Source organism: Phoenix dactylifera, chromosome 7 (genome assembly GCF_009389715.1).
Source record: "Phoenix dactylifera cultivar Barhee BC4 chromosome 7, palm_55x_up_171113_PBpolish2nd_filt_p, whole genome shotgun sequence".
Taxonomy (NCBI): domain Eukaryota; kingdom Viridiplantae; phylum Streptophyta; class Magnoliopsida; order Arecales; family Arecaceae; genus Phoenix; species Phoenix dactylifera.
The window spans coordinates 9,312,008-9,338,598 of record NC_052398.1 but is presented as its reverse complement, the minus strand read 5'-3'; the positions used below and the strand labels follow the sequence as shown (position 1 = coordinate 9,338,598).

Genomic DNA, 26,591 nt, shown 5'->3' with positions numbered 1-26,591 from the left:
CTTCCAATCAATGGAGCTGACTCATAACAAGGGAAAACTATGAAGTATAGAGACAAAAATAAATATCATTAGTTCTCAAGTATTCAACATCAAAGGCTAAAATACTAAATAGTTGGTTATGCCTTTTTCTTTAGAACAAGGTTCGGCGTCTCCGTACTGGACGCCATACCGGTGCCACTCTAGCATTGTGTGGTACAGTATAGTACGGGATCTTTTCAACCGTGTGTCAGTACGCCTTCTGTATCGTGGATCGGTACCAAACTGGTATTGTACGGTACATCCTGTACCATCCGGTTCAAGCCGGTATAGCGAACCATGCTCGAGAAAATAAAGAATAAACATGTTTATAACTTTAATCTCCAAAATAATTGGTTATGATTCTATGCCAATCTAAGAAATGATTCATCCCTTAGAAAAACTAGATGGATGTGTAGAACATATGACACGAAAAAGGTAAAAAATATATGTCAAAAGAACAAACAATTGAACCAATTGGAGGTACCTCTCTTTCCTATTAGCAGCTTAACAGGCTAGAAAATTGACTATATGAGTGGTCGGATGCGAAAAAGGCTCCTCAGAGGAGGAGCTGACCCAAGTAGCCGTCTACGGCTATAGCCGAGCGAAAAAATCATCATCTTGAGAAAGCGTTTAGACTGGGCAAAATTCCAATTCACCTTTTCAAGTTGTGTTGTGATTCGACCGAACGCTTATTTATGAGCTGGTTGAGAAAGCCTAAGGCTAGTCACAGACTTTAAGGACAAATAAGACTCAGATTTTTCTAAATAATCAAAGTATGGGAGGGTCAGACAACCTAATAGTTTACAGACAATAAGACGTGAGCACGAACTTCATAGAATTTGCTTTGACAGAGAGTGTTATTCTTAACAGAAATGAAAAGTAAAAAGGTTCCATAAAGTTACTCTAACTGAAGGGGATAAGCTTCAGATAATTATGATTAATCGATTATAGTTGCAATCAGGCTGGCAGTGCAAGTGGACTATAGCTCCATTGGTGGCCCCTTTTGAAATCTATGGTATCTCTGACAGTCTTTTCTCAAATTAGATTCATAACAAAAAGGGAGAGAAGACGCAAATCTAGATCTTGAAAAGATGATTACCTGTATCATTGCCACCAACTGCACTGCTAAAATCCTGCAAAATGGTAGCAAAATTAATTAATGGAAAAATTGAAAAAGGGATTGAGATGGTGTCAATTATGTCAACTGAAAATAAATACATGACCTATTTCATAATGTGGCCATTGTCACAGAGGCCTACAGTAAGCACAATATTCAAAGGCATGAACTTATGGGCATGTGTGGATGTCACAGGTGCATCTATGTACTTATATACTTCTATAGCAGTATAGATATCTCCTAATATTTGCAACCTATTAATAATGTTGAACACACATGTACCTTCTTACATGCTTTAATCAAATTAGTCAAAACTTACACTACATTCTTTTGCAGCAGCAACTTCCATGGGAGCACTTTCCACATCCATACCACCCTCTACATTAAGTTCCTGAAAGCCAGAATTTTCTCCAACTGCAGATGGAACATTTTCGATTTCTGTATTTGGTTGGAATGGGTTTACTTCATTATTTAAGTCTTTCTGCACCACAGCTCCATCCTGTACTTTAGCATCTAAACCATCTTCCTTGCCCTCCATGGTCTGATGACTAGTTACACCAATTGGGTCAGCAGTTTCACCATTTTCCATGCCCACATCTGGGATAGAACAGTTCGAATCTCTAATGGAAGTCAAGTCTGCCTGTAAACCTGCCTCAACTTCAAGCAAACAACTGTCTTGTACAGAGACTAATGTCTCATCGTGCCCATTCTTGCCAACATCAGCATGAGCATCTTGTTGGCAGTTTATATTTATTGCATCTGCTACGCTCCCATTTCCCTCCAAGACAGAAGCTCCTGTAGCAGTGCAGGCATGTTAGTATGGAAAATATTATCATCATTTACAATAGAGAGTGCAATTTCATCAACTACCCTACCTCTGGTTTCATCCTCAGCAAAAGCCAAGCCTATAAATGAAGTGTTTTCAGTTACATATAATGCTTTATTGTTCATCTCTGAGAGATTATTGGCCAGTTGTATCGACTCATGCTGTGATTGCCGCTCCGAATGCATGCATATATCATCAATCTTCTTAGAAAATGCAGCAGTATGTTCATTTTTATGAAGTGCAATCTCTTCAACTCCATTATCAGTGGTGATTTCACATTCAGGCCTCAAAAGTGCAGTTGTAGGTATGGACATGTGAACTTCAGCATTTCTGTCCTGCACATTGTTTTCTGCCATTGTAATTGTAGACGGCGGGTTATTGTTTGATAAATCCAGTTGAGGCAGATCAGGTAGGGATCTTAAATGCTCTTGAGCATCATATTCACTGGAGTCTTTGCTAAACTGTCTCTCAATTGTTACAGATGTGCCTGATGGTCCCTGTATTTCACCATCAACTTTGTCTGGCATAACAGGAATCGACTCGGCCATTTCTTTCCCATTAGTTTCCCTAACAAACTCGAAGCTTCTAGAAAGCTCAACCTCTTTTAATGGGTCAGCACGATAATGAGATTCATCAATTTCTGAATCATATCTTCGACTGTGTAAGCTGTTCAGCTTTACTGATGCACCTGAAAGAAAACAAACCACATAAAACTTATAAGGTCATGGAAAGTGGAAGTTCGAACTCACCAAAGTCATAAACTCTTTTCCACGCAAACTTCAATGTTCAAACAACTAAAAAAAATAAATATAAGTTTTCATTGAAAAGAAGGTAATGTCACATGCCTAATTTAAAAAGATGTTAAGACGTCACATGCCTAATTTGAAAGATATTGCTCTCAACTTGACAAATAATAAGAACTTTCAGCCATTTGAAAATGTTAGAATCAAAATCAACAAAGATCAACAGTGCATAGTTTAGTATCATATTGATTATGTACTTGGAGTATGAAACTCTGGTACAGATTGCAAGAAAAGAAGAATCTTATAAAAAAAATTATTCACTCACCAGTAATTATAGATTCATTGAAAACTTCATCTTCTAATAAACTTTTCTCAATAATCCAAATATCAGGACGAGTACATGGAGCCTTCTTTCGCATGCGGCGGATGTCTTCGGTATTTATCAATTGTTGTCGTATTGCACTGAAAAAGGGGAAAAAATGAGCTATCTGAAACAGCACATTTAATAGCTTAAAATAATGAATAGAAACATATATGACTTCAGACCAGTCAGAGAATCAGGATTCACGATAAATAATGGTTAGGAAAAATACATCAAGCAGCTAATACTCATGAAAACATTAGAAAGTTAAAACAAGAAGTAGAGAAAAGATGATTAATCAAGTTGGAAATTTCTTCATAAATACACAGAATTTGTAAAAAAAAATGTTCACAATAATTCATGAAATGATTACAGAAAGAACTCCTGTATATTTCCAGAAAGCATAGAAATGGATTTGGGGAATGATAAATAAATGGAAGGAGGGTTGAAAAAGTGCCCCAGGTGCAAGACAGGAAGCGGTAGTATTAAACATGCAAGAAACTAACTGATCAAAAAAGAGGAAAACTGGTTCTCCAGTAATTTTCTAAAGTTGTTTGTTATTAGAATAAGAAGAGGGCAGGCCTTGGTGCAACAGGGAAGTTGTATTGTGATGTGGTTGTCACGGATTCAAAAAACGGAAACAGCCTCTCAGTATGCAGGGGTAAGGCAATGTACAATTGACCTTGCCCAAAAACCATAGTGGCTGAAGCCTTGTGTGCTAGGATGCCCTTCATTAGAATAAGATATCACTAATTTCTCATGTGTTCAGTATCATGTTTCCCACTCATTTCCCCCGTCTGAGGTAATCCAGTTGAAATCATTTTCTCAATAAATATCACAAGAAAAGGTAAGTTGTTTTGTAAAACATGATTTCCGATAAATTACACAGAATCATCGAAATTAAAAAAGAAGGGATTCTCAAAGAGATCTGGGGGGAAATCAGGAAAGATCTGAAAATGATCAGAGATATTTTTGATTATCCAGAAAATTGTCCCCAAGCTTCAGACAAGCTTTACAATGAGCACTACTACAAAGATGTCAAATAAAAGGGAATATGAAGAGCAAGAAACATTAGGGAACAGGTCATACTCAGCATGTAAGACTGTAGTATCATCCAGTAGCACCTTTCTTTTCGGCGTGCCTAGTCTGGTTGTTACCCTAGGGCGTTTTAGAGAAGCTGCTTTGGTGGGTGGTGGAGTAGGCCCTATCCTCAAGACTGGAGTCCTTTTTCCAACTGAAACAATCAGCATTTAATTAAACTCAAATAATAAGATGTAAAATATGTACATGTAAGGCCATATCTTTTTTCATAATATTAAAAATTCTTGTATGCCAAATCAACCCAATAATAATTCACACCTAAAATTGATGCCAACAGATCATCATCATCGGGAACAAAATCAGTGTTTCTTCTAATTCGTGGTTTGCCAGACATCCTTGTGGAAGTGCCATTTCTCAGAATTGGTGTGCCATCCATTAAACGGCGTTTTTTGCCAGAAAGGCTACTAAGCCTGTTAACACTTCCATCAGACTCTATTATGCCCTTTTCTGATGTAAGCTGTCCTAATTCATTAGCCTGGTCAACAATGCCAGCTGGAGCTAAAAGCATTTTCTCAGGTTCAGGAAATTCGGAACTTGAAGAACAATTTAACTGATCTAGTGGGGTATCTTTAGAAATAGGACCAGACGATAGCTCATTTGGTTTGCTAACACCTGGTACATGTTCTGATTGCTGGTGCACCTCGAGACCAGTGTTTGGTGCATTAGCCATGTTGAAATCTTCACCTGTAAAAGCAATAACAGCTAAGGAATCCACTATTTTACCTTTTCTAATCATTCATAGAAAGAAAGAAACATCCAAAGTTGGTCATACAAACCTTGCAAATAAAAAGAAGATTCACTAACATGAAGTGCCTCCTCTCTCGCAGGGGTTCCTGAAGGCCCGCCAGGTTCTTGAGAAAGCTCGGAGGTGTTTTCTACTAAAACCACATCTTCTGGAGACAATGAATTGGCTTGATTCAGTTGTGAAGTGCAAGATCTCAAATGACTATCAGTGTTAACTAAAGGTGCATTGTTATTGGAACGAGGGACAATATCTTCTGTATGGTCTTGTTTACCGAGAACTGATGGCTCAGCATTATCCTCAAGCAAAGTGTTGTTGGTAGTTAAAGGCATTCCTGGTTCCAGTATATTTTCAGCAGATAATTTGGAAGCCACAATCATTACATCAGTATTAGCCACAGATGCCAGGCCATCCAAGGGAGCTACTTCAGGAAGTGTCTCCCCATTCTCATTAACCTGATTGGCAACTGGCTGGTCTTTCACTTCATCACAAACAATATCATTACATAGATTATCTGCACTCTTCTGTCCACATTCAGAATGAGGTTCATCAGGTGCACCTACAAAACCACTTGAACATTGTTGTGCAAGAGAAACAGCCTTCGGTTCAGTTAATGGTGAAGTTTTCCCTCGTGGGCTCAAAGCAGGACTTTCATGTGCAGTGGCAGAAATTGTCTCTTCCAATAAACCAGGAGTAGATGGAGCCTGAGCACATTCAACCAACTCCGGGGATGGAACTTCATCGGCAGCCCTAACAAAATCAACTTGATTGGGTACTGCAGTGGGGCCTTCAATATGATCACTTCGAAAAAGCACTTCATTAAGATCAGGAGTTTGAATATTGTACTCAAAACACTGTGAAGTGCCATCATTTCTTGGAAGTATATTCTTGTCAGAATTATTAAAAAGTTCAGACAAATCCTTCGGAGTTTCGACACCCATATCCTTATCAAACCCACTTTTACCTTCATCAATTTCCATGTCAGCAAGAGAAAATGAGGACTGACCCTGATGCATGGTACTGAGAGAAAACATGTTAAAGTTACAAACGGCACAATCAGATACTCTTAAGGTTGTCGTCGATGATAATGAGAACATCCTAACTGGCATAACTTATACAGTATACTAGTATGAAAATTTAATAAAATGCAATGAGCATAATTTGATATTCTGAATTTCAAATGACAAGAAAAAGGAAGATTTGAATATGCAACAAAACAACATTGTTGACCATGCGTGTAAGCATTTTTTGCAAATACACATTTTCCATCGTGGCCATTTAAAGGCCATTTATCAAACAGTCAAGCTAAGTAGAATCTCACAGTCAACTAGAAGAAATAAATAATAACTCCCTAAAAAGGCTTCTTGAGGTTACCAAAAATAGATGATAGATCACAACATAAGACACCCTAGGTAAATTTATGAGGAAAAATAGAATTTGTCTAATCATTAATTTATCAAATAACATATCAAAATCTTAGGGGTATAAAGGAGGCCAAAACATCAAAAGTGAAAGACCAAGCGAAAAAGAATAGATCAATTAAAAAAATTAAAACAAGATCTATATTAATATGAAAGGAGGCCAAAGAATGAAACAAAGGAGTTTACCACTCATCTGAGCCTGGTGGAGCTGATGCATGCTGAGGTGAGGGATGCTTGTCCAAGAATAAGTCCTGTCAGTGACCAAGTCAAAAACATAATAGTTAACAGGGCATTTCCATTGTCTCTTCTCCCCCAAAGAATATTTTAGCAGAGACACACACACACACACACAGAGAGGGAGGGAGGAGTGTAATCATAATTTTTGTTTCCAGCACACGTGAGTGCACATGACCATAACGAAAAACAGAAAAAAACATAATATGAGGCTTACCGGCCACTATAGATCCCCCCTCCCCCCCCCCCCCCCCAAAAAAAAAAAAAAGAGAAGAAAAATGCCGGCCTGGCCATTACCCAATAATGACTAAAAAGTAAGATATATCATATTCAAACTATCCAATTCTCATGGAGCTTCAACCAGCCAAGGGCCTAGTTCATCGATATCCCTTATGAAGTCTTTCTGGAAAATATTTTTGACCTTTTAATTCGACATCCAAATATAAAATTAAGGATCAATTTGCAAATAAAAATGACTCAATGACATTGTGAAACCGCTTTGATGCTAACACAACAAGATCAGGTTGCCTCAGTTGCAATCATCGCAACTCCATGGACAAAATGATAACCTTAAACATAATATATTCACTGACAATTGGAAATAAATTATTATGGGCAAAAAAAAAACAAACTAAATGAAGAATTTCCATCAAATGGTACAAGACAAACACAAGGAAGAACATTATGCACAGGCCTGTACATGCATATACGCATACAAGCACACATGCATAAGCATTTACCTCATCAAGGTCTAAGCCGATCTGAGATGCATTTCCATCGCCAAATCTTTCTGTACAAACAAATTCAACATACCCAACTTAATTTATCGTGGGCAAGACATCACTAACCAAATTGTATTAAACACATCATCCTTTATAACTGAATACCGACCATCCAGTCCAAATTGCGATGTTGAATATCCTGTGCCATCCATTGTATCTTGAAGTGTAATCTGCTCTTTGGAACTGACATGGCGGTCAACAAAGTCGCTGCATTATATGAAATCAAACTTTTAAGGAATAATGCTCAGCAGTTGCAGCAAAAAGGAACCACTGCCTCCCCATTCATACACGTAAAGAAGCAGACTACTGTATAAATGCAGGATTAGATATTCATATAAATAGTACACGCACTCTGAGAAGAGGAATCTGAAACTGACCCCTGGTATGCACTATCAGGTAGCACAAAATCGTCCAAATGAAAGGTCTCTGGCAGAGTAATGGAATGATAGGGTGCAGTAGATTCTTCTGGGGGGAGATCAACTGCAGTCGACCTAAAGGCCTGTTTTATCTTGAGCAGAGCCTCGCTGCAGTCATGGAAAAGATAATTGACCTTCCGAGAATATATCCTCACCACACCTAGTAGAAGATGGCTAGACAACCGAAGTGCAATTGGAACTTCAGGAAAAAGAATAGAATCTGCATTGAAAAAATTATAGAAAAATGAGAAGGGAAAGGCATCAGAGGGACTAAATTACTCAACCTTCTTTTCCAATGACCATGGTTTCAAATAGCGACCAATACCAGTAGGTATGGAGCATGATGGTTGGTACAGTACTGGTTCGGTACTAGGGCTCAGTACGCCGACAAGTACTGCGACGACTCAAGCACTGTACCATCAGTACAGAGGTGTACTCTAACTGAACCGGGCCATACCATTAAGGTACTGGAACAGTACCCTATACCGAGACTAAATATCTTGCCAATGACCACACAAAATAGTACATGCCAAAATGGAAAACATTAAGATTGCACTATATTAGTTATTTATAAAATAACATATACATATAAGGCATGTAATGTAACATATTGTACTGCTGCTTCTCAACATAACAGTTAGCTGGTCAAGTTGATCAATCTGGAAACACTATGCATTGCTGTTTAAAAATACAAGCATATTTAAGGAATCATTCCAACTAAAAGAACACCCTCATTTTGAAAATCTGGTTTTAACCCTACTATTGTGATGGCTTTTCACATCTCCACAAAGTGTTTGTGCACAAGAATAAAAAAGATTACGAAGTATAAATCTTTCTCAGTGAAAAATATTTGTAATTGTGCCTTCTTTCAACAGAAATTACACCTCAGCCTTTTCAGTCCCGTGCCTCCGCAAAATCCATCTTGCAGACATATTCACTCACAGAAAAGTTGTTTACTTTTTCAAATCCCCAAAAAAGGAAAAATAGTTACAACATCACATGCACATTATCAATTTCCAGGAAGAAAAGGCCTTCTTCTTTATAGAACCACCAGAACACGTGAAAAAATAATATAACCAGAGTTATGCCTGCTTTGCCGCGGCAAGTTGCAAAATTTAGGGCCTACCCCCTAGTCAATTGGCTTGATTCAAATCTATCAGTTTCTTCCTGATTAGTACCTACATATTTTACTTGCTGGTGCAACTCGATCTCAGCATAATATCATCATAGCTATCAATTAAATCACCAAGTTCAAAACAAAAAACATCAACCACCCCCTTTATTTACATCAGTTTCTTGGTGGAATTGGAATAAGAAAACTTCCCATATACATATCAGAGATGTAAGCATAGCCTTCATGCCACATCAGGTTACATCCATAATCAGCACAAGTATTGTCAAACTTTTCTACAGCTACTGTTCCGCTTTTCTCAAAGTCCTCTCTTATAGATGGACTATTACATGTAATTCCTCCCCTAACCTGTAAAACAGTATCTGTATCTCTTTATGAAGCATGCCATATCGGATCAATAGGTTTCCTTTATTGTATAGCTTCCTTGAATGAGCTCCGACTCTCAAAATCTTGCCACATTCCAACATTCCCATCTATGCAATGCATGTCGTATTATTCAGCATGTCATTTGTGTTATGCTCCAACTCTTAAATTGACCCATACACAATTCTCTCCAATCATCTTGGTGGTTTGACTCCAATAATTATCTTACTCGAGCAACAGCATCAAGCCCACATTCAAGGCGATGTATATCTATGACTCTTGTCCAATAAATGAGGTGCAATAAAACACTAGTACCAATTCACTTTTATGCGAATTAGAAAATTAGTGTTACTTGAGAGCATAAATTTTATCTATAGTGAGTCAAATGGCTTCTATACATGTCCTACACTAGGTAGGGTTGGTTCTAATTAAGTCCATTACGGTTATAGGTCAGAGTAAGGAAGATGAATGTTATTTGATTTCTTTTTGAATTGGACACTTAATCTTCAATCACATAATGGAAATTAAAGTTGTTTAAAATTTAATAATAGAATACAATATTGATGCAACATATTGTGCAACCAGTAGGTACCATAACCAACTGGATCATGCCAAGCTTCGTAGCAACCAGTGGATTCAAAGATTTTCTGTAGATTTTTCTATAAATTTTTCATTAGGGACAGTATCAAATTTTAGCAAGGATCCTACATTTGCAGTGGAATAATTCTAAGATGTTTCCTATTTCTAGTATAATACTGTACCAAGTCTCATGCCTAAATTTAGGGTCATATCTTATATATGCTTCTAATATATTGTATAAGGGGCCTCCTTTTGACATATTAATAAAAATTCTCGGAGAGAACTTCTTTCACCAAATGAAGGGTTTTTCAATCTAGTTTGTCTTCAAATTGTGTGGTGATCTTTGAAGTTTAATCTCGGTGATCAAATCACTCTTCACTCCTCATGCTGCATCAAATATTATGTTTCTATTTTAAAAACTATCATATTCTTCATGCACTTCCCAGGTCCCTATTACATAGCAGTCAGAGGAGAGGGAGCTCAAAAGCCCCCTCTCTCTATCTCTCGACCTCTCTCTCCCTCTCCCTCTCTCCCCCCCTCTTCCTCCCTCTCTCTCCCTCCCTTCCTCATTCTCCCTCTTCTTCCCTCTCTCTCTCTCTCTTTTCCTCTCTTTCCTTCTCCCTGCATCCCAGTTATAGAGCGGCCGAAGGAGAAGGGGCTCGAAAGCCCTCTTTCTCCCCCTCCCTCTCCCTCTCTCCATCCCTCTCCCTCTCCCTCTCCCTCTCCTTCCTCCCTCCCCTTCCCACTCTGGCTCCCCTTTGTCGATACGCCGCAAATCAATATGACACGATACCATACTGGACTGTAGCGCCAGGCAATTGGTATGGGTCCCGATATTAGTACGGCGACCTTGCTAATGCCTGATCAATAAAACCGAAGGGTGGCCCATAAAAGTGGAAAACTAAAGAGTATAATACATACTAGTGCTCCATAGAAACATCATATTACACTACTATAGTTCCCTTAAATATCATGGCGTAGTAATTGATGAGTTATGAGGACAAATTACTAGGACCAACTAGAGGGGCTTGCTGAAGATGATGTAAGGAGTTAAAGGCTCGGACTCACAAAGCCATGTATATAACCTTGAGCACAATGTTTCAATCAAATTCACAAGGATCAACCAACCTTTAACAAGTCATTATATTATGAAGGTATAAAACTTTGATCAAGCTTCCCTAACAAGCCAAAAGAAAATAACTTAAAGTCTTTTGAAGAAGAAAGTGATGATACCTGGTTATCACAAAACTGATATGCCCAACACATATGAGAGCAAAATTATAAAAGGAATTTTATGATAATAAATAGTTAACGTATCAAATATTCCAAAGTACAATTAAATATACATTCAAAGAGTTTATAACATACCATACATAAGTCTGTCTTAAGTGCCAGAAAGGGTCATGTGAAACAATAACTTATAATTGAGGCTCATTAAATATTTATTAACAGTAAGCTTACATGGGATTTACTATAGCATAAAACAATCTTTGATTTTGATGTATACACAAAATTAGCATAACATAGGAGTAAGGATAATAATGACCCTCCCTAGGCTCGGCTTTGAAAACCCGATACTTGCTTAAGCTTGGGTTAAATTGGAAATTAAGGGCCAAGCCTAGGCCTGGTCTGAGGGTGGAGGGTTTGGAGGTTGGAGGGGACCAAGGGCAGCACCCCAGACCTCAATCAACGAAGAGGACGCTAGGAGGTGGGGGTGGTGGCATGGTAACTGAGCAGCAGTCAGAATGGTGGTTGCAAAAGATGCCTAGAGTGGCACTGACAAGCAAGGTTTTGAATATTGTGGAACAACATCACCCTAATTTTTCGGGATGCTCCACATCCCAACACTCAAACGATGGATGTCACATGTCATCCCAGTCCATTTCCTAACTTGTCCCATATTGAAACTAAGGATCGTGCCCTAGACAGACAACTGGGACGGTGGGATGCCCTGCCATCCAACCGGTATTCAAAACCTTGCTCGGACATCATTCTTTAAGTTACCGAAATACTATTTAAATATTTTGTTTTATTTTAGATTATAATCAATATCAAAGTATGATGAGGTGGGTGTAAAACTGAAAAAATATTCTAGCACATTTAATAATATCATAGAATAAGAAGGAAAAATATGTATGGTTTTTGAATCCTATTTAACATTTTTTAATCAACCATTCTAATTGTCAAAAGACTGCATCACCGAGCATATCACTTCAAAAAAAAAGGCGGAAAGATAAAAACTAATAATTCTACAGAAAAATACATTTAAAATTTCAATCAAATTAAAAATACAAAGCTCATTGATATACAGTTGGCTCTAATACTTCAAACTTACAATTTGACATTGTCAAAAAAAAAATGCTAATTTCGGGGCTCACCTTGCTACATGCCTCTAGGTGGGGCTACCATGAGCCCCTTGATGTTCAAGGGCAAGGCTTCCCAATGTGAGGTGCATCAATAAAGAGGCTTAGCACCTTTAGTTATGCCCTATGTGAAAGCATATTTATTAGGCTTTTATAATTTTGAAGACCAAAAGGGGAAGGGATGGATCTTATCTCTATTGTTGCATAACATTCTATATGGACTCAGATTTCTTATGAAAGCATGGTAAATGTGTTATGCACACTAACCATTAAGATCTATGCCAATTTTGCACATGGAATGTGTAATTCTTACCAAATTTAATCAAACTCATATATGACTCAATTCTCACATCATATACTTGCTTATTTTTATTTTATTTACATTTATTTTTTTAAGGATTTTGAACCCTTGATGAAAGCCCATGATGCTTAAGCCTCGCCTTATCAAAAGCTCATGTGCCTTCCTGAAGTAAACAACCTTTTTATATGTCAGAACTAATACATTTTTTGGAAGGGAAATTGTCAGACAAAAGTTTGTATCTTCACAAAAAAAGTTAAGAGGCATATAATATTTATTTAAAAGGTAACCAACTATTTAAGTGGCTTTATGGATAGATGGATACAGTGAATCAAAGGAGGAGGTGGTGCGGTCATTAAGATTGCTACAACGATATATAAAGTAAGCAAAAACTTACCACACAATAGCCATGTTTGTAATCTCTATGGCTCATTTGGCGAATAATGCCATCAAACTCATAAAACATTAATCAATGAACACAACCATTAATTTTGCCATTCAACCAATAAGTTAAGAACAAAGAAAATCACAAACAAATATACAAATTCAAAAAGGAAAAATTGATATGCACTATTTATGTATGGTATGTAGTATGAGTAATCAAGCAATCATTTGAATGAGATTTTCATAGATAATCTAATGTACACATCAATAGATCTTGTATGTTGGTCACCTGATTTGAAGATGACAGAAAAAGAAAAATAAGGTAGTGAAAATTGTTAAAGTACCTAAAAAAGCTTTATGCAGTCAAGAACTAACAAAGTCCTGTGTAAGTGAAAGGAAGACAAGTTACTCCATTCCATTCTCAAGGAAATAGCACAAACTAATAATGTTCTTTCGGTTCTAGTGAAGTGGTTAGCATCAGGTACATGCCACTGTGGTCAGACTAAAGAAATGACTATACTTTTGGGCAGTGTTTGTTGTGCCATTACCGGGCCTCAGACCGGTTGCTCGACTGTACGGGTCGGCACAGGCCCATACCGTGCCGGGCTGGGCCTATACCGATACAGTAGAAGAGGTGGGGGAGAGGAAGAACAGGAGAGAGAAAAAAAAGAGAGAAAGGGGAGGCCAAGGGAGACCGGTGGAGAGCTAGCGAAGGGCCGAAGAGCCACCGCGCGGAGGAAGCAGAGACCAAGGAGCCGCCACACGGAGGAGGCAGAGGCCAGAGAGCTGCCGCACGGAGAAGGCGGAAGAGGGGTTCCACCTTCGGTTCTCTATTTCGTTCGAAGGCAGGGCAGAGCCCCTCTTCCGCGGCTCTCTGGCCTCCACCTCCTCCATGCGGCGGCTCCTCAACCCCCGCCTCCTCCGCATGGTGGCTCCCCAACTTCCATCGACCGGCCTCCACCTTCCTCTCTCTTCCTTCTTCCTCTCCCTCCCTCCCCCACTCTCTCTCTTTTCCTCTTTTTTCTTCTCCACCATCGCCGGTCTCGTTTTCGTTGTCGGAACCGTCCCGGTCCGCAGCCAGCAGGGTTCCGGGCACCCCGAACCAGGCGGTTCCACCGACCATGCTTTTGGGGCTTGAGACACCATAATATTCAGATATTTCTTTAAAAGCATAGCACATATAGAATTTGAAGGTCTTGACGTGGAAACCAAAAAATAAGAAATTGAGGCATTAATAATAAGGCCCAACTATTAGATAGGTTCTCTTGTGCGTACTATGGTATTTAAGTTTATGTATGGGAAGGCTTTGAGAAAGAACTAATGCACAAGAAAGGAAGCTAGACCATAGGCATCCACTTCACTAATTACATGGTGGTACAAGTAGTAGGTACCGGACTCAAATTTTAGAGACTAGACGTGCTAGGAGTTGCAAGACATTTAAGGCAAACTTTACTTATGAAAAAGAGAGGAAGGGAAGAAGAAATGTGAGGGCGGAGGGGAGAGGAGGGGAGAGGGAGGGGAGGGGGGAGAGAGAGAGAGAGAGGGAGGGAGAGATTAGTAACATCAATTGGCACAGAACTTTTAGTACTCGCTGATGGAAGTCCAACTAGACATAGATTGTTACCCTTGTCAATGTGATCTTTGCTTGTGAACTGTTGAATTTCACAAAGGACCATCACAACGAACACATCAGAATTTTCTAATTAATCACAAATGTATGTGCTAGTCAGAAAGACAACGGGAAAGGTGGAAAATGCCAAGATTTGATATCAAGAATTCATCATTCAATTTGTTGACCTTTTAAGGACTTCTCTTCCAAAGTGTTGGGCAGTGGTTGACCACATAGAGATGCACCAAACCTAAGATTACCCAACTATTGAAAGTTACTCTAGTTGAGCAAGCCTCTTGGAAATTAGCTAAAAGTGCTTGATCATGCTACATTACCACCCATTACAACATCGAGATGATATCCTTTTTGCTAAACCTCTCTGATGGTATTAATCTCGATAATAGATCATGGTAACACGGCACATCTAGCCTGTGATGCATGTTAATGAGCCAAATAGTTTTAAGAGGCAAGGAAGTATTGAAAATCCAAATGAAAGAGCAGCTATTTAGAGGTAACCTCCAGAAATGTCAGGACCAGTCAACAATTGAATAAAGCCAAAAGTTAATATGTCAACAAATAATGTTTGCCAAATCAGCTCTATCTTCTAGTTGATTAATCATTATTCTCTAATATCATAGTCGGTGGAAAACTTTAAAAATAAAGGTACATGAACATCAGATCTTCACAATTAGTGTGTGAGATTTCTCATAAAAGTTGAGATCTTTTCAGGATAAAGTGGCAAAACTTGAGTAGATAATCCAAAAGTTTATAGTTCCCTGAAGCCTTCTAATCTCATTTATAGATTTTCCCCCCTGATCAGTGCATTTGAACAGGGACAAAATTAAATTTGTTATTTTACATGTCTTCTAAAAAAGAATACTATGATATTCTATTAGCAAAATTGTTCTACAAATTTAGAATATAGTTAGGATCATGGAATTGAAACAATTATTATATGAGTGGAAACTGAGTGCAAACAGGGTTTCATCATGTTCTCTCAAAGCTAAAAACGCAATAGGCGCTAACTTTATAGATCTACTAGGTGAGTCTTAAAATTAACTCACTAGGATCATTACATGAATTTGTTTCAATAGCATAACAAAAGTATTATCCATTTTCTTGGTGTCTCTCGTCCATCAACAGATTACAGCTTCCAGTGCCTTGATTAATCTAAATCCCAGTGAAAAAAGTAATAACTTGAATCATGATTTTCAAATAGTGGCCATTAAATAGATCTGGTATAGTAACTGGATGGACTGATGGATGCAGTTTTCATTGTCAATGGGGTTCATGTATAAAGATAAGTTGGTAAGGGAAGGGTGTGATATCAACTATTGCAAGCCCATCAATTACAGCAGGTGCATGTGATTCATGTGCGTAAAATTGTAAGCTGAGAACAGAACATACTAAAGGGAAAACATGACAAGATCAAACAGAATAGACTATCTACTCTGTTATATAAAGAGAACTCTAGGGCGACCAACAATGTCACTGTTGCATGTGAGACAGAACGGAAATTATTCATCCAGATTTCTTGTCATGCAGCCCATCAATTACAGCTGATTCATGTGATTCATGGGCGTAAAAATGTAAGCAGAGAACAGGTCATATTTGAGGGGAAACACAATGAGATCAGACAGAACAGACCATCTACTCCGTTATATAAAGAGAACTCCAGGGTGGCCATCATCCAGATTTCTGTTGTCGGCGCCCCGCACCGGAACCCACTCACACCAGCGCCGCCACCGACGTCGGACAAGCAAGAGAGATACAAACGGATAAGCACTCTCTCGCTCCCTCGACTCCGGACTCAAGGATCACCTCTTCGCTCCGCCTACGAAGGGCAAAAGATTACCCCGTGGTATCAGTAGGGTAAAACACTTGAGCACCGCAACGGATTATCAAAGATCAAAGGAAGAAGAAGGAAGAAAATAGCAAAGCAAACACAAAAATGTAACGAGGTTCGGCTACAAATAGCCTACGTCCTCCACCGCTCCAAATCTCAATAAGGATGAACTGATTACAGAGATAGCACACACCCGAACGATCACAAGCGATCGATCTACAAGAGATTCACACAGAATTCCCTTTGCACAAGAAGTAGGATCCCAATCCTCTTCTTCTCTAGAACCCTAGCCTCACAAACAAGAGTCTCTCTCAGGTATACGGCCAATCGCACTACCCTAGGGCTCTCATGAGTCCTATATATAGTCTCAAGACCTTCAGATGATCATAGCCGTCGAAACGCCACCAAAAACACCAAAAGAAAATCGTCCGTACGATTTTTCGCGAGCCCGAGTCGACTCGGCTGAAGTCCGAGTCGACTCTGGCACGTCTGAACAACTTCCAGTTTAACTGGCACGATCTCGAGTCGACTCCACTGTATCTCGAGTCGACTCGACGATGCTCCGAGTCGACTCGACTGTAGTTCGAGTCGACTCTGACAGTCCAGACAGAAACATGGTTTTTGCGGCTTTCTCCTCTCGGGTCGACTCGACAGACCTCGAGTCGACTCGACTGTTCCCGAGTCGACTCGACTGAAGCTCGAGTCGACTCCGACAGTCCGCCAGACAGAAAACTATGCAGAATTGATTTTCCTTCAATTCTCTTCATCACCAAAGGTCTCCACATACCCCAACAATCTCCCACTTGGAGACCTTGGGTATATCCTCTTGTTACTTGGCTCTCCTCTGTGCTCCCACTGAAACTAAATCATCCTAGTGAAATAGGTACGATGCCTCCTCAACGTCTTCAAGCATGAAGACCAGCAGAAGCTGAACAACTCCTCAGCTTCTCCACCGTGACGACCTTCGTCAACATATCTGCAGGATTCTGACTTGTATGAATCTTCTCCAACTTGACGAGTCCCTGCTCGAGCAATGACCTCACGAAGTGGTACCGTATGTCAATATGCTTCGTCCTTGAATGGAAAGCTGAATTCTTTGCCAGATGAATTGCACTTTGACTATCTGAATATAACATGCGATCCTTCTGTTCCTTCCCAAGCTCCTTCATCAAGCCTTGAAGCCATATTAGTTCCTTGCACGCCTCTGTGGCTGCCACATACTCCGCCTCCGTAGTCGACAATGCAACAACTGGTTGCAACCTGGAAATCCAACTGACGGCTCCACTGCCCAAGGTGAACAAGTACCCTGTCGTGCTTCTCCTGCCGTCCAAGTCCCCTGCCATGTCTGAGTCCACATAGCCCTGTAACCGGATCTCAGAACCTCCATAGCACAATGACATGTGCTCAGTGCCTTTCAGATACCTCAGTATCCATTTGACTGCGCGCCAATGCTCCAAGCCTGGGCAGCTCATGAAGCGACTCACAACTCCCACTGCTTGAGCAATGTCTGGTCTCGTACACACCATAGCGTACATCAAGCTCTCCACTGCCGATGCATACGGGATTTTTGACATATTGAGCTCCTCCACCCGCGTCTTCGGACTTTGCCCTTTTGAGAGCTTAAAATGGGCACCCAGCGGTGTGCCAACAGGTTTGGCACCCTCCATGCAGAATCTCCTGAGTACTCGGCTGATGTACTCCGCCTGAGATAGTCTGAGGATATGTTTAGACCTATCTCTACTGATCCGCATCCCAAGGATCTGTTTTGCTGCTCCTAGATCCTTCATTGCAAATTTTCTTGACAGCTTCAGCTTCAATTTTGCAATCTCATGCATGCTAGCTCCTGCAACTAACATGTCATCAACATACAATAGCAAGATAATGTAAGATGTACCGAAGTCCCGGAAGTAGCAACAGTGATCCTCCTGACATCTCCTGTATCCTATCTCAAGCATGTAACTATCGAACTTGAGATACCATTGTCTGGGTGCCTGTTTCAAACCATAGAGGCTTTTCTTTAGTTTGCAGACTAAGTCACCCGTGCCAGCTGCAATGTATCCCTCCGGCTGCTGCATATATATCTCCTCATCGAGATCTCCGTGGAGAAAGGCCGTCTTCACATCAAGCTGCTTGAAGATCCTCTACTGCCACCATGCTCAGCACTGCTCGAATAGTACTCATCTTGACTACAGGAGAAAAGATCTCTGTGAAGTCGATACCTGCTCTCTGCTGAAATCCTTTTACAACCAGCCTGGCCTTGTATCGCTTCTTCCCGCCTTGCTCTTCCTTCAGCCTGTAAACCCATTTGTTTGACAGTGCTTTCTTCCCCTTGGGCAGATCCACCAAATCCCACGTTTGATTCTGCTCCAATGACTTCATCTCATCATCCATGGCCAACTCCCACTCCTTCCTGGTATCAACCTCCAATGCCTCCGTGAAGCATTCAGGTTCGCCATTATCTGTGAGCAGCAAATAACTAAGAGTCCCATCATACCTTTGAGGAGGCTTCCCATGAGTACTACGAGTGGACCTTCTTAGTTGTGGAGGGGGTGCCAATGCTTCAGGTTCTTGCTCTGACTGAGTCTTCTGACCAGAATTTGTAGACTCCTCTTCAGGATCCACAAAACACGGCTCAACAGGTTTTGTTTCTGATTCAGTGCTCTGCTGCATTTTCTCATTGAATACCACATCATTACTACGAATGATCTTCTTGTGTTCGGGATCCCAAAGCCGGTACCCAAACTGTTGACCTCCGTATCCAACGAAAATACACTTCTTTGATTTGGCGTCTAGTTTGCTTCTTTGACTGGAATCAACATGGACATAACTGGTACAACCGAATACTCGTAAGTGCGCCAAATCAATCTTCTTCGCTGTCCATGCTTCCTCAGGAATCCCAAATTCAAGTTTCTTTGATGGCCCTCTGTTGATCAAGTAGGCAGCAGTGTTAACTGCTTCCGCCCAAAACTGCTGTGGCAATCCAGCATGTATCCTCATACTCCTGGCACGCTCATTAATTGTTCTGTTCATCCTTTCAGCAACTCCATTTTGTTGTGGTGTTCCTAGAACTGCCCTTTGCCTGACGATCCCAGCATCTGCACAGTAGTCCTCAAACTCCCTGCTACAATACTCACCACCGTTGTCCGATCTCAGGCATTTCAACCTCTTTCCTGTCTCGAGTTCTACCATCGCCTGTCATCTCCTGAAGACCCCAAATACCTCTGACTTGTGCTTCAAGAAGAACACCCAAAGCTTCCTGGTAGCATCATCAATAAAAGTAACATAGTACTGAGATCCACCAATGGAAGAAACTGGTGCAGGCCCCCACACGTCCGTGTGCACGAGATCTAGCTTTTCTTGCTTCCGAGGTTTACCTACTTTGTTGAATGAAACACGCTTCTGCTTTCCGAGAACACAATCCTCACAGAAGTCCATCTCAACACTCCTGAGACCCTGCAGCTTTCCCAACTGGTGCATCACCTCCAGTCCCTGATAACTCATGTGCCCAAGTCTACAATGCCATAACTTGGTGTCCACATCTGCTGCAACAACTCCAATAGAGTTCTCCGTGCCGTTGGTGACATAAAGTGTCCCAACCTTCTTGCCACTAGCCACCGTCAACGAACCTCTGGATATCTTCCACTGATCAGCTGTGAAAGTAGCCTTGTACCCCTGGCTCGCCAACTGTCCAACAGAAATCAGATTCCTCTGCAGTTAAGGTACGTGCCGTACGTCCTCAAGCTCAAGTGAAGATCCAGAAACCAACTTCACTTCCGCGCTTCCCATTCCTTGTATGGTGCAAGGCTCTCCATCCCCTAGGTAGACTTTGCCAAAGTCTCCCTTCTCATATCCTCCAAGAAGCTTCCGTTGGGATGTAGCATGGAAAGACGCGCCCGAGTCTATCACCCAAGACTCGTCACAGGTAGACAAAGATAGAACGAGGGCATCCATATCACCGTCTTCAGCAAGATTTGCCAGATCCTTGCTGACTCCTTCGGTGTGGTCGCCTTGCTTCCCTTTAGGAGATTTGCAATCCCTCCTAAAGTGCCCCGTCTTCCCGCAGTTCCAGCACTTCGCTCCCTTGTTCTGAGGTGCTCGAGACCTGCTGGATCTCGACTTCGAGTCGCTTCGAAATCGACCGTCCTTCTTTTGTCTTCCCCGGTCAGAGGTGTTTAGTGCACTTCCAGACGACTCCGTAGCTCCAGAAGATTTCCTTCTTGCTTCTTCACTCAGAAGCACTCCCACAACGTCATCAAAAATCAACTTCCCCGTTGCCGAAGAGTTGCTCACCGCCATCACCAGGCCCTCCCAGCTATCAGGCAATCCGGAGAGGATTAGCAATGCCCGAATCTCATCGTCAAAACTAATCTCCACTGACTCCAACTGGGCCGTGAGTCCATTGAACTCGTTGAGGTATTCTGCTACGCTGCCGCCATTTTTCATACGAAGATTAAACAACCTCTTCATGAGAAATACCTTGTTTGATGCTGAGGGTTTCTCGTACATCCGCGACAATGTTGCCATCAACTCCATCGTCGTCTTCTTGTTTTTGATGTTGAATGCCACTTGGGATGCAAGTGACAATCTGATGGTGCCGAGCGTCTTCCGATCGAGGACCTCCCAGTCTTCATCGGACATCTTCTCTGGTTTCTTTGCTCTACCTCCAAGAGGTAAATAGAGATCCTTCTGGTAAAGGTAATCTTCTATTTGCATCTTCCAAAATCCGAAGTTCGTGCCATTGAACTTCTCAATTCGCAACTTCCCTTCATCCGCCATTGCAGAATAACCAATAGCTCTGATACCAATTGTTGTCGGCGCCCCGCACCGGAACCCACTCACACCAGCGCCGCCACCGACGTCGGACAAGCAAGAGAGATACAAACGGATAAGCACTCTCTCGCTCCCTCGACTCCGGACTCAAGGATCACCTCTTCGCTTCGCCTACGAAGGGCAAAAGATTACCCCGTGGTATCAGTAGGATAAAACACTTGAGCACCGCAACGGATTATCAAAGATCAAAGGAAGAAAATAGCAAAGCAAACACAAAAATGTAACGAGGTTCGGCTACAAATAGCCTACGTCCTCCACCGCTCCAAATCTCAATAAGGATGAACTGATTACAGAGATAGCACACACCCGAACGATCACAAGCGATCGATCTACAAGAGATTCACACAGAATTCCCTTTGCACAAGAAGTAGGATCCCAATCCTCTTTTTCTCTAGAACCCTAGCCTCACAAACAAGAGTCTCTCTCAGGTATACGGCCAATCGCACTACCCTAGGGCTCTCATGAGTCCTATATATAGTCTCAAGACCTTCAGATGATCATAGCCGTCGAAACGCCACCAAAAACACCAAAAAAAAATCGTCCGTACGATTTTTCGCGAGCCCGAGTCGACTCGGCTGAAGTCCGAGTCGACTCTGGCACGTCTGAACAACTTCCAGTTTAACTGGCACGATCTCGAGTCGACTCCACTGTATCTCGAGTCGACTCGACGATGCTCCGAGTCGACTCGACTGTAGTTCGAGTCGACTCTGACAGTCCAGACAGAAACATGGTTTTTGCGGCTTTCTCCTCTCGGGTCGACTCGACAGACCTCGAGTCGACTCGACTGTTCCCGAGTCGACTCGACTGAAGCTCGAGTCGACTCCGACAGTCCGCCAGACAGAAAACTATGCAGAATTGATTTTCCTTCAATTCTCTTCATCACCAAAGGTCTCCACATACCCCAACAATTTCTTGGTTGTTCAACAATGTCACTGTTGCATGTGAAAACTCCATGTGCATGTGTGTACATATATAATGTGTTGGTACATATATATGCTATATGTATGCGTATACATGTATGTATTATGCGTGTGTGTGTATATGCATATACATGTATGTATGTATTCATATGTGTGTGTCTATATGACATGACAGTTGTTTGTGCTCCTTTCATACTTATTTAGAAAAAGAGGAAAAAGGGGAAGGAGAGTTATTGATGCTATCTAACAAACAAATCAATGGATACCCATGATTTGTCAAGTTGTTTAATTTATTCACTATGTATATTTAATGGTTACTTAAGATGTCTTGAGATACTTACAATAATCAACCATGATGTATTTATAATTAAAATATAATGATATTTCATTTAAAGTATTCATATAATAATAACGTAAAACTAAAAATACAAGGATACTTTTCTCGAAGTGTCTACAAAACCTTGATAACTTTATATTAAAAACATAAGGACAATGTCTAATACTTAAAACTAAGAATTTCCTACATAAAAAGAAGGGTGGCGGATGCATGTAGCTGCATGCAGAGATACTGATTTCGTGTTTTGAACCCGTGACCTCTAGATTAATGGAGCAACTTTACCATTGTGACAAGATGCCAAGGCTCACCCTTACATGATGCTCAAAAAAAAAAAAAAAAAAACTAAGTGTCGGACACTTTCAGATGATGTCAGCAAACACTACAAACTAGTGTGTCCAATCGTGTTATGTTGTGCCACGTCCAAGTGGTCAAAAGTGTTGACGCATGTAGATACCTTCGAAATGAAGTGTCTAGTTATCATAGCATAAAGTGAATATGTGCTTATAGAAATGATCGAAAACCTTACTAAATGAAATAATATCAAAACTTGTGCCAATAGCATATCTCTAGTGATGGCATATGCTAACATCATAGCTAAATAAATAAAATAAATTTTTGTTACTTTAATTTTGTTATTTTCTAACAATTAACTAAAACATGAATTTTTAAATTACAAAATGATGCATTCATGCGCATAATTATGAAACATGCAAAAGGAACAAGGTTTTAGGTACTAGACCAAACTATCTAGCACAGCATACTGTACCGATAGTGGACCAATACCTGGTATGCCCCCTATACCAACTATCAGCTCCAAGGGATGTACTATACCGACATTTGGTATAGGATGCACGTTGTGTATCGATAGAAGTACCAAAACTAGCACTTAAGACCTTGAGAAGAAAAGCAATCAAAATACTAAGCTATTTGTGCTTTGCAAGTAATGCTTTTTCCTCAAATTCAGCAAAACTATTTCCCACCTACCTACCGAAATGTAAACAACTTACAGCCATCCATGGTCATTATTCCTATAGGTGCATCCAATGCCAATAGTGCAAGCACAATAGCATAGCAACCCTCATAATTTAATTGAAATAGGCTATTATTTTTTATAACGTTATTTATTGCTTTAAGTAAGTATCATTATGTAACATCATTAATATATTTTTAAAACTAGAAATCCATTAATAGACTTACAGGAATTATAGATCATTCAATAACTAAAACATGAAAAAAAATAATTCAAACATTTCGAATAATTTTGAAGTGCTTAATTCATACTTAATAATTTTAAGAGAGATGTTAAGGAATTTGACCACTTCAATATTATTATAATCTAGGTATTGATTCATAAATGTGCTAAACCTTTCACTTTTGAACCCTCTTTACTAATTAAATAAAGGAAAAAAATGTAATTTGCAATTATAACTCGCAACGGAAACTAGGGCTATTATTTTGGTTCATATTTTCATTTGGTATTCTTGTAGTCAATTCTGCCTCACATTGAGCTTACTCAGCTTTTTTCTTAAATTGATTAATAGTACTAATTTTTCAAAAAAATGATTTTTTTTCCTGATCATTTAAATGAAATACCAAAAAGGTAGAATCCTAAGGACATACACTAAGACATAAAATCTCAACGTTTGTTTTATACATAAAAGGAATATTTATAAAAGAAGACTGAAATAAGGCAAGGTTAGGTATATGACCATCATGCTTGCTCTGGCCTACTTTATGAATTTTTGCAACATTACTCTAAGTATTAAAATATTTAAGATAACCTAAAAAATCGCCTACTTTAGTTCAATATTGCCAAAATTTCTGTCTAAAGCCTAGAATGCACTATGTGCTACACATCCTACCTCACTACCTTGGTTTTAAATTTTAACACAGAATATCACTAAAAAATCCATAAAGGATTGTCCATCCCATTCCACAGGAAGTGGAAATACTCAAGAATAAAATGTATACTTCCCCATGAAATACATAAAATAGAGTGAAAGTCATCATCTCACATGGGTTTCTCTATTTGATGTTCGAGTCTCATTGCACATAGCCTCACACCAAAGCCTCTAGGCAGTTTTAAAAATTGTGAGACAAGGTAGGACTTGAATCGGTATGAAACACAGGTTTAGATTCATAGAGTTCAAATTTATCATGTCAAACAGTATTGGTGTATTGAATCCAAGACACTTTGATATTATTTCATGTATGCCCTTCGAAGGAGTTTAGCACAATAAAGGTGCAGGTACGGTATGATATTTATTATACAACACAATATTAATATGCTTTACATATGGAAAGCACTTCTTTCAAATGAAATGAGCATTCAGTTCTTACTCACATAGGCATACTTTCAGGTGAACCTATAAATAAGTGGTAATGTTTAAAACTATGAATATCTAAAACAGGACTTCCTTTCCAAATTTGAATAACAACATTGTAGTAATACATTGAAAGGTTATCAATAAATATAACAACTCCTAATTCCAGTCATTCACCTAAAGACTCCTAGTACTATTAATACAATTTATATTAAAGAGAAAAATAAGCCCCAACCCCCACCCCACCCCCACCCCCACCCCCCCCAAAAAAAAAAAAAAAATTAATCCACTAGGATAAGCAAAATTAGAGTGAACAAGGAACAAATAAGCAATCCAATCAGAATAGAATGATGGGGAACATATCAAGACGGTCTAGCAGTGTCCAGCAATTTCAGATATGATCATTTTTAAGACAAGGTTCTATTGGGTGTAAGAAGAGGAGAAAAGGACTGAAAAAGCTTGGATGGAAGGGTAAAGAGGATTCCAGGATACCCCATGTGCACAAGATCAATTGCAAATCAGTGGCACAGCATCCAAAAATAAGGCATAAGTAGGACTGGATGCCATTGCAACCAAACTTCTTGCTCAGCTGTAGTCATATAATGAATAAATGGAACGGAAAATAAATAGCAAATTCCTTCTATAGCCAAAAACCAAAAAGGCCGTGGTGATCAAATTAAAATTTTGACACACCTAAGCAGTGGATGCATTAAATTTTTGGCTTTGAAAGGCTACCAGCATTTCAAAAAACATATGCTAAAAACAAATGCATTTAATTAAAGTTTTACCCTCTATAGCTCAAATTAGAAGTATGGAATGGATCAAAATGGTGGTTAGCTAACAGGTAAAACCGTAACAGGGCAAGAAAAAGACGAATACAACAAACAAGAAGACGAAGAAGGAGAAGGTTAGAATAGTTGATGAATTACTAGATACCAACCTACTGAGACACCGATATCGGTATCCGCAACCTGATTCTTCCTCAGCTTCCGCTCCAGATGAGCTGCGATCCATATCGTTCCAAGTGGCCCTTTCTTGGCCAAAATAAACTGAGAGTAGAACATCTTTTTCCTTTCTCAGCGCCCCGCAAACCCTAGAAACTCATTCAAACCCCTAAAACCCCTCCCTCCACAACTTGCCCCAAATCCACCACTCTCAAAACCCTAACCTCCAAAATTCCCACTGAACCAAGCTCCAAGATCCAAACTTTCCACACCCCAGCTCACTTAGCGCCGCCGAGCTACCCAAAAAATTCCGCCTTTCAGCAGCTCCACTGACCGAATCAAGCTCCAGCTGCAGAAAAACAAATCCCCGCAAGCAGTGGCATCGCCCAGAGAAACCCACCGGAATTCCGGGCCCCCGAAACCCTAATCTCGATCGAGCACGCCTACAACCCTATAATCGGTGGAATTCGAGAGATGCAACCAGAAATCCGTACACTCGAGATCGGACGAATCGAACTCGAGAGAAAGAGGGGCGGAGGGAAAGAATTAGGCGAAAAAAAGAAAAAGGCGAGATTTTCTTAGGAGTGAGAAAGAACTAAAAATTTTCGAGTTTCGTGTCGGGCCTCCGCACTCACTAAAATATAAACGAAATTTGAAATTTTGAAATTCCTCGCGATAAAATCGCCGAGCCTCTGGAAGACGGCGCAAAACATCGTATCGCAAACTAATCTCGCGCCAGCATCAACCGTTCGTTCTGCATCTTCTTGCTCCTGATCCTTTCACGACCTGCTCTCCACCATCGCTGCGAGATACCGCGATATGGGATGATAGAATCTCAGTCCACGTTGGAGGAGACTCTGCCGTCTTGTTGGATTATCTTAGCCTAGTAGGGATATTTTGG

At 40.2% G+C, this 26,591-nt stretch overlaps 1 protein-coding gene across 3 annotated transcripts in view; it reads right to left on the bottom strand.

Moving 5' to 3' along the window:
* LOC103719678 (sister chromatid cohesion 1 protein 4-like) overlaps positions 1 to 26,282 on the bottom strand; it is a 30,104-nt gene extending 3,822 nt beyond the window's left edge. Inside the window, exons 1-12 of one of the 3 annotated variants that reach the window (XM_008809029.4) lie at positions 25,687 to 26,282; positions 7,723 to 7,981; positions 7,455 to 7,552; positions 7,304 to 7,353; positions 6,516 to 6,580; positions 4,943 to 5,928; positions 4,425 to 4,850; positions 4,155 to 4,299; positions 3,030 to 3,166; positions 2,011 to 2,649; positions 1,455 to 1,930; positions 1,118 to 1,151 (exon numbers count right to left, since the gene is read on the bottom strand). In XM_008809029.4, coding sequence (XP_008807251.2) covers positions 1,118 to 1,151; positions 1,455 to 1,930; positions 2,011 to 2,649; positions 3,030 to 3,166; positions 4,155 to 4,299; positions 4,425 to 4,850; positions 4,943 to 5,928; positions 6,516 to 6,580; positions 7,304 to 7,353; positions 7,455 to 7,552; positions 7,723 to 7,981; positions 25,687 to 25,810 — 3,439 coding nt within the window. In that variant the 5' untranslated portion in view covers positions 25,811 to 26,282. Of the gene's footprint in view, positions 1 to 1,117; positions 1,152 to 1,454; positions 1,931 to 2,010; positions 2,650 to 3,029; positions 3,167 to 4,154; positions 4,300 to 4,424; positions 4,851 to 4,942; positions 5,929 to 6,515; positions 6,581 to 7,303; positions 7,354 to 7,454; positions 7,553 to 7,696; positions 7,982 to 12,213; positions 12,323 to 25,686 lie in introns of those variants that run through there. The other 2 variants (XM_039128217.1, XM_039128218.1) reach the window with 2 other exon arrangements.
* Positions 26,283 to 26,591: the final 309 nt, after the last annotated feature.